The 13,321-nt window shown below is 41.1% G+C and overlaps 1 protein-coding gene across 7 annotated transcripts in view; it reads left to right on the forward strand.

Annotated features, from left to right (window-relative positions):
- myo5a (myosin VA) overlaps nt 1-13,321 on the forward strand; it is a 68,927-nt gene that overhangs the window by 32,223 nt on the left and 23,383 nt on the right. For 4 of the 7 annotated variants that reach the window (XM_023332692.1, XM_023332690.1, XM_023332693.1 and 1 more), the window contains exons 15-23: nt 1,611-1,613; nt 2,393-2,548; nt 3,008-3,105; nt 3,274-3,360; nt 4,259-4,367; nt 10,071-10,282; nt 11,759-11,915; nt 12,690-12,929; nt 13,026-13,274. In XM_023332692.1, coding sequence (XP_023188460.1) covers nt 1,611-1,613; nt 2,393-2,548; nt 3,008-3,105; nt 3,274-3,360; nt 4,259-4,367; nt 10,071-10,282; nt 11,759-11,915; nt 12,690-12,929; nt 13,026-13,274 — 1,311 coding nt within the window. The remainder of the gene's footprint in view (nt 1-1,610; nt 1,614-2,392; nt 2,549-3,007; nt 3,106-3,273; nt 3,361-4,258; nt 4,368-10,070; nt 10,283-11,758; nt 11,916-12,689; nt 12,930-13,025; nt 13,275-13,321) is intronic. The other 3 variants (XM_023332696.1, XM_023332691.1, XM_023332695.1) reach the window with 1 other exon arrangement.

Below are 13,321 nucleotides of genomic sequence, written 5' to 3' on the forward strand. Positions count from 1 at the left end.
AATGAGATTTAGTTTAATTTCCGTTTAAGTATTCCGCACAACTAATCTAATCATTTAGTGTGCGAGTCGACACTTTGGTCAAACAGTTTCACAGCAGAGTGAAGATTCTGTTTTTAAAATAATCATAAATGATAAACGATCAGGTATGGTTCTCAATGTGATTCGCTTCATTTCTTACACTGGAACCTCAATGATGCTCCCGATTTCTGGAGGTAAAATTCCTAATGAGCCACTAACTACTAATTCCATCATCCTTCAAAACGTTGTGAGAAAAAATACTGAATTCTCTGTTTTTAATTAAGTAGCTCTCTGCTACTTAATTAAAAACAGAAAGTTGTCTGCAATGGCTCGATAAGTGTTCATACGCTTTCATCTTTTTCACATTTTGTCACAATACAAACTCCGTGTATTTTATTGAGACTGGATGTGACCAACATAAAGTAGTGCATAGTTGTGAAGTGGAAGCAGGATTAAATAATCCATATATACAATAGTATTGCTGGATTTCACCAATTTCCCGCGATTCCTAAATACAGGAATTTCACTAAAACGGATTCTTTTATTCAACTTTTTTCAGTCCTTCCAGGATGTTGTGATATCTTTTTGTGATTGTTGCAGCATAAGACTACTAATTTTGCAGAACCTTTTTCAATATGTTGCCGTCAAAGTTGCAATTTTATTATTATTATTATTATTATTATTATTATTATTATTATTATTATTATTATTAACTTTATTTTTGGCATGTTGTTTTACAAAATGTTGAAATTGCAGCACATAAACTTCCCAAAAAAAATAGGATTTCAACTTGGTTAATATTTGAAGTGCACATAAAATATATACAAATAAAATCATGACCTGATGAGGGGTCAAAGTGCAAAAGAAGAATTTCACATTGGTCATTCAAGTTAACATAAATGGTATTCATAGTAGGAACATTATAAAATGTTTTCTGCAAAAAACAAACAAACTAAATTACAAAAGAAATTTTAGAAACATGGGTTTGGTCATGATCCAGGAAGTTAATCTAGATTAGGATAAAAGGGATTGGTCAAAATTCACCTGTGTTGCAGCGAATGGTCAGAAAAGATGGAAATACAGAAAACGTTAAACTGTTTGGTCAGATTTGCAGAAAAGTTGTGATGACTGGTGAAAATTGCAAGTCCGCACAAAATTTGCAAATGAGGGAATTTGCATTAAGAGTTGCAATCTGAACTTCCTATAGAGACTGATTGTTGTGTTTAGAAAAACACACAAACACACAGCCTGACTCTCCACAGAGCAAAGAACAACTCAACAAATAAGAGCTGACATGTTTATACATGGATGATTTTATTGACCAACTTTACATGAGCATGGTTCATTGGAAACTCTTAACGTTTTATTTTTAAAGTAATTTTTCCATCCATTTATTCTCTTTCAGTTTTATTTTCATTTTTAAGTTCTTTTTTATTTAGAGCAGAATGATAATCATATTTGAACTTCCTTTAAACTTTTTCCTTTAATGCCATGTGTTTCTTTGTAACTGTGTGTCCATCTGTTGTCTGTCTGTCCGTGTGTGTGTGGGGGTGCGTGTGTGTCCTCGTCATGACAACCTTCCCCGCCAACAGAAGGTAAACAGAAGCGTTCTGAGAGCGCCGGTGCGCCTGTAGCTCTTCATTTAGCTTTTTTTGCCTTTCTTCCTTTCTCGTCTCTCTCGTTCTCTCTTTGTGGCACCGAGTTATTTCACTCTGAGAGCACCGAGGAGTTTGACATCGTGCCTGTGTGTGTGTCTGTGTGTGCTGCATGGGGTGGGAGCAACAGTGGCACTGCAGGGGGGAGAAATCAGGACTCGTCTCTACAGTCAGGAACAAAGGAAGGAGAGTGTTTTTATTTTCCAGAGTGAAGCTGAGAGCTGAAGGCATTGTGGCGGTTAGAGAAGCAGCATGGCGCCGTGAAGCTGCTCACATAACTCCGCATCTTCATCATGTAACCTCAGCGTTATGTGGGACTGACTGACAGTGTTTACGTCCTAACTCTATGGCCGGGTTACGCCATGCGGTCATGTATGACCTTCGTTTTGTCATACATGACCAAACTTTTAACGTTTTCACCATGTTTGTTTTTTCTAATCTTTTTTTTAACTTTCAAACTAATTGATTGATCGTGTGACCTCTACTCATGTATTTGAGTCTGATTAACTATCTCGTCTAAAAGTAACAAACACTTATGTTTCGCTTCATGAAATGTAAAAACTTCTGTCAGTAGTTATAAGGTACAAAAGCACATTTGCTGTCATTGCTTTGGGCAAAGCTTAAGAAGAGCCTCATAGCATGGCTGGGAGACTCTAGCCGGCGTCTCCCTTTGTGCTTTTTTGTTTTTTTGCTAACGGTAACCGGGCTGCCGTTTCCAGTTCAACCTGCTGGTGGAGCTGTTCCAAGATGAGGAGAAGGCGACCACCCCCACCGGTCAGGTGCCCGGTACCGGGGGCCGGACCCGCCTCAGCATCAAACCGGACAAGGGCCGGGACACGAGCAGCAAGGAGCACAAGAAGACAGTGGGCTGTCAGGTGGGTGTTACTGCCCCCTACAGGCTCACATACAGACACACACCTGATAACAAATAGAAAAAAACGTTACTGTTCTTTATTGGGCTGACATGATTAATCGGCTTAATCGTGATTAATCGATTATTGAAGTAATTATCAATGATTCATTGATAAAAGGCCATTACCTGAAAAAAAAAACATATTTTAGAGCAGTGTTAGCTGCACCCAGTTCAAATTCACTAAAGTAAAGCTACATTATTGCCTTTCAGGTCATGGAATGTTTATTTTCTTATCATTTAATGTATTTCTAATATTATATTATATAATATTATATTTAAAAAATGCTGAGTGATTGAGTGAAAAATTTGCATATGTGACAATATTTTTGATCCGATTAATCGGTTAATTGTTTGAATAATCAATTACTAAAACAGTCGTTAGTTGCAGCCCTGGCTGAAGGACGCTGGTTCTCTCTTGTAGTTTCGTAACTCCCTCCAAATGTTGATGGAGACTCTGAATGCCACCACTCCACACTACGTCCGCTGCATTAAACCCAACGACTTCAAGCTGGCCTTCTCGTGAGTCTAATCTCTACTTTCTTCTCCCTGCATTGTTTTTTTTTTTCCTGCTTTGCTAAATTTCTAAATTTAAATTTACTCCCTCGTCTATAATGTAGCCCAGTCATTCGTTTTGCTCCAGTGTGCCTGCAGACCAACATGCTGACTGTGGTTACGTGTTGTTGGCAGGTTTGATCCAAAGCGAGCAGTGCAGCAGCTCAGAGCTTGTGGCGTTCTGGAAACCATCCGCATATCTGCGGCCGGCTTCCCGTCCAGGTACCCAAACATCCTTACAATAAAAAAGAAAAAAACAAAAATAGCTGCTGCTTTCTGATGGGATTTTTTAAAGATATGATCTGTCTGATCTCTTTAGAAGTGCTATAAGTAACAAAGTCCCATGTATTTATGGATAAATTGGTAATTATTACAAAATAAAACTTTATATTTACATCTGGGAATCTCATGCAGTAAAATCAAATAATGTATTTGTCTAAAAATAGCATCATTTTTACAAGCTTCAAGATGCACGAGTGCACCACAGTAGACGATGTTGCTTTTATTTCTACATTGTTCATAAGTTCATAATAAATAGCAGCTCTCAGACTTAATATTTGAGTTGAAAACTAAGATTTAACTGTCAGAAAAACTCATTTGTTGACATGTTCCAACTGCAGGAAGCTTCTTTTGATTAAATATAACTATTAGTCGATGACAAACATCTAAAAATGGAAGAGTCGTCAGTCACAGCGTCCTCACCAAAGAGGGTGGTTGTTGTCGTTTTTGACGTTTTTGTTTGTTGGTCGCGGCAATGACCAACAAACAGTTTCATTTGTTGGTTTATTACCGTTTTAGATGCTCTCTATCTCTATGCTTCGTAACAGTTTATTTTACACAGATCATTTATTCTGTCTTAAACATACTTTGTACAATTTAGAGTTTTAATATATAGATTATCTGATTATCACCGGTTTTTAAATTACTTTAATTCAAGCTAATGTGTGCTGAATCACACCATCATTATGTATGAAACAAAAGTGATGAAAAGTTGGTGAAAAGGTTCTAATAACTTCCTGAAAGTGCAGAGCTTAAAGGTGGCATACTTTCCTTTCACCATAGCTGTATATTCCATGATGATAAGAAGGAAGCGCTCAGTTTTCTGTGTGTGTTTTGCCAGATGGACGTACCAGGAGTTCTTCAGTCGCTACAGAGTGCTGATGAAGCAGAAAGATGTACTCCCTGACAAGAAGCTGACCTGCAAGAATGTTCTGGAGAAATTAGTACAGGTCAGACTGACTTTAATGTTCCACCGTACTGTTCACAATGTGCTTCTTCTTTTTTTTTTTAAACAATCCCTAGGCCTGTCACGATAGCAAATTTTGCTGAACGTTTAATTGTCTCAAAAATTATTGCGATAAACGATAATATTGTTTGAAAACCTTTTCACACTGAAAATGATGTAATAACGCATGTGATTTCTTGCCAAAGTTAGATACACTTTATTTTCAAAAGAACACTAAACACTGGAACTGGTAAACAAAATAAACAAAAACAAAAATAAAATGGATTCTCAGTCTCCATTAACAAAAAATTTACTTGAATAAAAACTAAACAACATAAAGCCAAAGTGTAAATAAATACTGCATTCAACCAAAAGAGGGCAGATTATGAAGTCTGTATATTGTGTTGCCCTTCAGTAATAATTAGATTTAAATAGAGAAGATGGGCACATCGACTACCTGATGCAATAATTCACACTACACGATTTTTTGCTCCTATTTTTCCCCTTACAACAATCTTAAAACGTTGGTCTTTCTAAGATTGTGTGGTGTGTTATGGTAGATCATCGTTGCCGCTCCGATCTAAATCAGGGTTTTTTCTCCACTGGGATCTTAATGCAGCCTGTTGAATGTGACAGGCAGCCAATCAGAAAGCGCGGATTCTCCTCCGTGTTTTCTGAGGGGAAATTACGGAGGGGAATCCCAAACAGCTGACACGGCGCAACCCGAAGTCCAGGACATTGGAGATGATATGTGGAAACAACATTAATGTTTATTCAACATGCAAAGAATATAGAAATGACAAGGGGAGGAGTTGGAGCGAAACCGGTAACTTTTCAGCTGTTCTTGGTTAACGTGACGTAAACAGGTTCTAATGATTTTCATTCAGTCAGGACTTTACGCTGACACTAGCCACATGCATTGCAGGTAGATTGTAGTAAAGCATTGATTAATGCCTGGTTTTAAAATTAGTTCACTGGACTTGTAGCCATTATTTTGTGCCCATTGTTGGACACCACACGGCAGGACCGAACCCGATCGAACCGTTATACCTAGGATTTCTGTCGGCTAATGTGTGATCTGTCAGGTTTTGAAAATGGGCCGACAATCGGCCGACAGCTCTAAGATCGTGTCGTGTGCGCTGGGCTTTACACTTAGGAAATCAGGAAGGGAGGAGTCAAGAGATACAGCCGGCATTAGGAGAGCAAGCTGAGTAGTATAAAAGTTGAATGGTGAAAATAGCACAAAGTATGCAGGAGAAGAAGCGTGGCGAAATTTACGGAGCAACCAGGAAAGTGGAACTCAATAGTGTGAATGAATGCCTGCAGCATTCACACTAATAAAAATGTGTAGGGGGGTAAAGTGGAGGGACCAATGGTTCCCTGGCCCAACCTGTTCTGGCGAAGCTGCGCAGGTCACTTCCAGTTCAGACTTGTGGGAATAATGTATTTAGTGCCCACAGATTATTTATTTTCATAGCGCATGCTCACTGTGAGCTATTAGTACCCCAGCAACAGTTGCCATGCTGCTGACAATGATGTCATCAGCCTGATTTCAAATGATGTCAGTGGCCCTTCTAAGGATGCCTCTGTGATGTCATAGTCCATGACATCACCAACTGATCAGTTGAGTCTCCGGTCAGTCAACACAAAATTCATTTGGACCCTTTAGCTGACGGAATAAAGATGAGCAACGAAAGCGACGTTTATGTGAGACCCAAGGTCTCCTTTTGGAGCAAAGTCAGAAAGACGTGTTCTAATAGAGTTCATCCTGGGCAAACCACCCCAGATTATAGGAAGAAGAAATTTCTCAGCGAGCTTCTTTGGAAAATAATAGAGAAAGTGGCAGACGGCCCCACCATCCATCTCGTCAGGGAAATCTTTGTAGAACAGCACAAAAAACTTTTGGCCTTACTGGTGAGGAAAACGGGGGAAATAAACGTGGACGTACTTTCAGATGTAGCAGAGGAACTGAGCGAACGAATTTTTCAAAGCATTGCGAGGGACGCCTTCCACTGTGCTTCAGGTCTTAATTTAATTGCACTACTAGACTACCCAGAAGGACATGCATTTATCGTGAGAAAATTCAAACGCCACTTGGAGGATCCGGTTCCCAAAAAGAAAATGTTTACATCTACGAAAATGAAGATCAGGAGGACATTGTTTCCCAATGAAGATTTGTACAGTGATGAAAATTGCCTGAGTGAGTCTTACACTCAGGCAGAAATGGATCCAGAACAGTTTTTAAAGGACGCTAATGAAATGGGATTTAAACGGGGAACCGAAGCTCAAAGAAAAAATATGGTGGAAAGAATATTTTGGAGACTAATTTATATCTCAAGTTACAGATCCAGCTATGGAGCTTATAAAATGAAGGACACCGACCCCGTCCACAAGAAGCTTGGTCCAAAACTGTGGGAAGCGGTAAAAGATATAGATTTTATATTTTTTGAGGACATGGAGACTAAACTCGGCCAGGACATCTTTCAACTTCTGAGCGGAAATGATGATGTAGTACAAGAGTTATTGTTTAAAATGATAAAAAGTGAAAACCCGCTGGTCATTTATAAACTAAGCGAATGCTTCAGAAGAACCCTGGCACGTCCAAGAAAAATTCATTTTAAGAAAAGTTATATTAGAAAGGCGTGGAAATGGTTTGAACAGGCAATGTGCTGTGGAGAAGATTTAGAAGAAAGTCAAGATGATTTTAACAATGGACCACATGTCGAGCCTCGCCCTGCCGCTGACTCGGTACCGGCCTCTGACTCGGGACCGGCCCCTGACTCGGGACCGGCCTTTGAGTCGGGACCGGCCCCTGACTCGGGACCGGCCCCTGACTCGGGTCCGGCCCCTGACTCGGGACCGGCCTCTGACTCGGGGCCGGCTTCTGAGTTGGGACCGGCCCCTGACTCGGGACCGGCCTCTGAGTCCGGTCCGGCCTCTGACTCGGGTCCGGCTTCTGAGTCGGGACCGGCCCCTGACTCGGGTCCGGCCTCTGACTCGGGTCCGGCCTCTGAGTCGGGTCCGGCCTCTGACTCGGGACCGGCCTCTGACTCGGGGCCGGCCTCTGAGTCGGGACCGGCCTCTGACTTGGGGTTGGCCTCTGAGTCCGGTCCGGCCCCTGACTCGGGTCCGGCCCCTGACTCGGGACCGGCCTCTGACTCGGGGCCGGCCTCTGAGTCGGGACCGGCTCTTGGCTCGGGACCGGCCTCTGACTCGGGTCCGGCCTCTGAGTCGGGACCGGCCTCTGACTCGGGTCCGGCCTCTGAGTCGGGTCCGGCCTCTGAGTCGGGACCGGCCTCTGAGTCGGGACCGGCCTCTGACTCGGGGCCGGCCTCTGACTCGGGGCCGGCCTCTGACTCGGGGCCGGCCTCTGACTCGGGACCGGCCTCTGAGTTGGGGCCGAGTTGGGACCGGCCTCCGAGTCAGGACTGACCTCTGAGTCGGGCAATAGGGCGAGTCGCCTTTTGGCATTTCAAGTTAGGAAAGCCCAAATAAATAGACATGTCCCCAAAATAAAACCCCCCTCAACAATGCAGACTAAAACACAACCCAAAGAAATAGCTGAAGCATTCGCAGAATACTATAAAAAACTATATGATAATACGGGCAAAAACACTCAGGAAGATGTAACATCCTCTTTTTTCAAAAAGATTAATCTCCCAACTTTGTCAGAAGAAGAGTCGCTGGAAATGACCCGACCTATAACTTCACAGGAAATTATGAATGTTATTAAAAACCTCAAAAACAACAAACCTCCGGGGACAGATGGACTGCCAGGGCAATTCTACAAAACATTTAGCCAAGAACCAACGCCAGCAATATGTAAGGTATTCAACTATGCACTAACAGAGGGGGACCCCCCTAAATCACGGTCTGAAGCCATTATATCGGTAATCTATAAAGAAGGTAAAGACCCAACTATGTGTGAAGGCTACAGACCCGTGAGCTTATTATGCAACGATTTAAAAATACTAACAAGTATAATGGCAAAAAGAATGCAAAAATATATAGCTAAATTGATTAGACCAGACCAAATGCGATTTATTCTGGGGAGGCAGGGAGCAAACAATATTAGAAGAATATTAAATATAATGTCATATACAAAATTTAAATCATTATCCTCCCTTTTAATTAGTTTAGATGCCCAAAAGGCTTTTGACAGGGTAAAATGGAGTTTTTTATACCAGATATTATTGAGATTTGGATTTTCACAGCAACTTAGACATTATCTCCAGAATCATAGTGAATGGCAAAAAATCTCAACAGATATGACCAAGACTGAAGAAATTTTATTATCAATAGCAAAAGGTGAATCAACAACAGGCATGATCTCAAAACTATACAAAAACCTGCAATATGAATCCAGTGTTAATAATAAGTAGGCCTGTCACGATAGCAAATTTTGCTGAATGATTAATTGTCTCAAAAATTATTGCGATAAACGATAATATTGTTTGAAGACCTTTTTACACTGAAAATGATGTAATAACGCATGTGATTTCTTGCCAAAGTTAGATACACTTTATTTTCAAAAGAACACTAAACACTGGAACTGGTAAACAAAATAAACAAAACAACCAAAAACAAAAATAAAATGGATTCTCAGTCTCATTAATAAAAAATGTACTTGAATAAAAACTAAACAACATAAAGCCAAAGTGTAAATAAATACTGCATTCAACCAAAAGAGTGCAGATTATGAAGTCTGTATATTATGTTGCCCTTCAGTAATAATTAGATTTAAATAGAGAAGATGGGCACATCGACTACCTGATGCAATAGTTCACACTACATGATTTTTTGCTCCTATTTTTCCCCATACAACAATCTTAAAACGTTGGTCTTTCTAAGATTGTGTGGTGTGTTATGGTAGATCATCGTTGCCGCTCCGATCTAAATCAGGGATTTTTCTCCACTGGGATCTTAACGCAGCCTGTTGAATGTGACAGGCAGCCAATCAGAAAGCGTGGATTCTCCTGTTTTCTGAGGGGAAATTACGGAGGGGAATCCCAAACAGCTGACACAGCGCAACCCGAAGTCCAGCGGACATTGGAGATGATATGTGGAAACAACATTAATGTTTATTCAACATGCAAAGAATATAGAAATGACAAGGGGAGGAGTTGGAGCGAAACCGGTAACTTTTCAGCTGTTCTTGGTTAACGTGACGTAAACAGGTTCTAATGATTTTCATTCAGTCAGGACTTTACGCTGACACTAGCCACATGCACTGCAGGTAGATTGTAGTAAAGCATTGATTAATGCCTGGTTTTAAAATTAGTTCACTGGACTTGTAGCCATTATTTTGTGCCCATTGTTGGACACCACATGGCAGGACCGAACCTGATTGAACCTTTATACCTAGGATTTCTGTCGGCTAATGTGTGATCTGTCAGGTTTTAAAAATGGGCCGACAATCGGCCGACAGCTCTAAGATCGTGATGTGCGCTGGGCTTTACACTAAGGAAATGAGGAAGGGAGGAGTCAGTGGAGAGCATCGGAGTTGAGCCTTTTTTCATTCAGTGTTATTAACAGAAAGAGGAAAAGGCCGGAAGAGACGATAATGCCGATAATTAAAATGACGTCGGTAGTTTTAATTTATCGTACGATTAATTGATTTATTGTTTATCGCAACAGGCCTAACAATCCCACAAACAGTGACTCTCCTCTTTTCTGCGCTCTCCGTTCTTCACTTCTGTCTCCTCAGGACCAGGATAAGTATCAGTTCGGTAAGACTAAGATCTTCTTCAGGGCCGGCCAGGTGGCGTACCTGGAAAAGCTGAGAGCCGACAAGCTGCGTGCCGCCTGCATCCGCATCCAGAAGACCATCCGCTGCTGGCTGGCACGCAAGAAGTACCTGCGCCAGCGCAGCGCCGCCATCACCATTCAGAGGTTCACCAGGGGATACCAGGCCCGCTGGTAGGTGGCCCGTCATGACGCTTTGCTTTCTGGCTCAGCAACAGCTCAGGTTTACGCTACAAAATGTGGAAATTGAGTTACTGCACAATGAAGTTTATTAACTCAGTTAATAAAGTCAAGCAACATATTGGCATGATGATTATTAAAAGAGGAAAATAGTGGGCGGAGTCAGAAAAATCAGAACAATGGCAAAGGGCTGTGGGTCAATTGGCCTCTCAAACAATTTTTACCCCTAATTTGTTCCTTCTATTTGTTTCCATACAAATAATACAAATAATTTCCTAGCCTTAGGATTTACAGATCAGTTTATATTTCTTTTATTTTAACTCTATTTCATGAATTATATAGAGGAATAATACTAAAATCACTCACATCTCAAATTTACTTGTACATTATTCTTTGGAAATCCTCTTTCTTTATTTCCGTTCCTGTAACCATTTGTGGAAGTTGACTCATGATGAAACATGGATTTACCTCTGATTGAGCCACAATCATTTTAAACAACCTCCTGCTTTATTTCTATGATGTATTTATTGAATGAATGCAGAGGAATTTGCTTATGGCTCTCTAGAAATATAGAAAATGACGTTAGGACCGAAATGATTAATCGTGATGAATCGATTATTGAAATAATCGTCAACTAATTTAGTAATCGATTAATCATTAACTGGAGTGTACAAACTAAAAAAAGGCCATTTTCTTAGTGAACAACATATTCAGAGCAGTAATTAGGGCAAAACTGTACAAAAAATACACATTTTGCATTTAAGATGAAAAGAAACTGTCTGTAAATATTTTCTACCCAGAACGTCTCAAATGGTATCGTTTTAGCTTCACTTGATTCAAATTGTGTAAATAAAAAAATAATCTCCTATTATCACCTTTTGCTATCCAGGTACTAATCTGGTTTTCCATAAATAATCAACAAATTAGCTATGTACTGTTTTAATAAGTCAAGCACTGAGCTTTTTACATGTTGATTATAGTTTAAGTTTTTTTTTTGCAACAAATAATCAAGAGTTAACTAAAGAAAAGCCATGTTGTTGCATTTCAAACAATAAAAATTACTTTCTTCTTTAAAAAAGGAATTAAATTTGTTTATATTCTTTTATACGATTAATCGGCTAGTCAGTTCATCCTCAACATAATGAGTGATTACTAAAATAATTATCTACAACCCTAAATGATTTTAAATTGTAAGTTCTCAATTGCAAGGGAAAAATATTGTTCTAGTTAGTCTGAAATGATGCATGATGTGAAATGGCCACTGTAAACTGCAAAACAACCCGTAGAAAAACTAAAACAAAACGATTTTATCAAAGGTCATTTAAAGAAAAAAGGACAAACTGTTTATTTTGTGCAACAGGCACACCAGTGGCAAATGTTTTCCCTATACTGGAACTAAAGAATCTAAAGAAAGAGTTGAAGTTATGTGTAGAAAGAGAAAAAAAAAACCCTCTTTGTGTTTCCGGACAGTTTGGCGAAGTTCATGCGGCGCACTCAGGCGGCCACCATCATCCAGAAGTACCAGAGGATGTGTGTGGAGCGGAAACGCTTCAGGCAGAAGCAGGCTGCTGCGCTGGCCATGCAGACCATCCTCAGAGCCTACATGGCCCGGCAGAAGTACCAGGCGGTGAGACCCGGCACATGATGACACATTAGTTCATGTTTTTACTTCATCAGGACAATCGTTCAGATGGGCCTGTTACCATAACAACATTTTGTTGGACGATAAATTGTCCCAGAAGGTATTGGGATAAATTATACTATTGTCGTTTTGAGGCGATTTTCTAGTAATATAATAGTAATGAAACAACAACACATTCGCAAAGATCAATACACTTTAAATTCAAATGCAGCGTTTCCCAATTAAAGTCCTCAGGCCCCCCTACTCTGCATGTTTTAGATGTGCCTCTATTCCAGAACAGCTGATTCAAATGATTGCATGACCATCAAGTGCTGCAGAAACCTGTTGATCACCAAAATATTCAATCCAGGTGTGTAGCAGGAGGGAAACACCTAAAACATGCAGGGCAGGGAGGCCTGAGGACCGGAATTGGGAAACGCTGGTCTAATGAATATTTAATACTTGGACTAGAAGACATTTTAAATATTTAAAGTAAACGAACAAAACAACAAATGCAATTAATTATGAAGTGTCTGTAAATATCACAAAGCACCAGATTGAAGACTTTTGTCATCCAGTTTTTGGTGTAGAGAGAGAAAAGAGAAAAACGATAAATGATGAAAATTGAATTTATTGAGCTCATTTCAGTTCGTCATGCGATTTATTGATTTATTGATTTATTGCGACAGGCCTACGTTCAAATCTGCGTAGTTCTCCACAAACTTCTTTCGGTTCTGTAATTCAAAGTCTCTCTCCCCCGCCGTCTCGGTGCGAGTGCAGCTGCTGCGGGAGCACAAGGCGGTCATCATTCAGAAGCACGTCCGCGGCTGGTTGGCCCGCTGCTGGTACAAGCACTGCCTCGAGGCCATCGTCTACCTGCAGTGCTGCATCCGCAGGATGAGAGCCAAGCGGGAGCTGAAGAAGCTGAAAATCGAGGCTCGCTCGGTGGAGCACTTCAAGAAGCTCAACAAAGGCATGGAAAACAAAATCATGCAGCTGCAGAGGAAGATCGACGAGCAGGTGACGAGCGTCCGGTCTCCGTTTTGGTTGATCCTCGTCTTTATTAGACACCCCCAACAGTTTGTCCAACGGGATTTGTCCGCCTCGTGCTTACAGAACAAGGACAACCGGGTGATCAGCGAGAGACTGGTCTCTCTGGAGAGTTCGTACGCCTCCGAGAGCGAGCGCATGCGCGGCGAGCTGGGCCGGCTGCGAGGGGTGGAGGAGGACGCCAAGAACAAAGCCAACCAGGTGTCGTCTCTGCTGGAGGAGCTGGAGAAGCTGAGGAAGGAGCTGAGCGTCACGCAGCAGGAGAAGAAGACCATCGAGGACTGGGCGCAAAAGTACAGGGACGAAATGGAAAAGGTACGGCACCTTTCCCAGATTGTTCCTCTTTGTTTTTTTGTGTGTGT

This window comes from Xiphophorus maculatus, chromosome 4, assembly GCF_002775205.1.
Source record: "Xiphophorus maculatus strain JP 163 A chromosome 4, X_maculatus-5.0-male, whole genome shotgun sequence".
NCBI classification, from domain to species: Eukaryota; Metazoa; Chordata; class Actinopteri; order Cyprinodontiformes; family Poeciliidae; genus Xiphophorus; species Xiphophorus maculatus.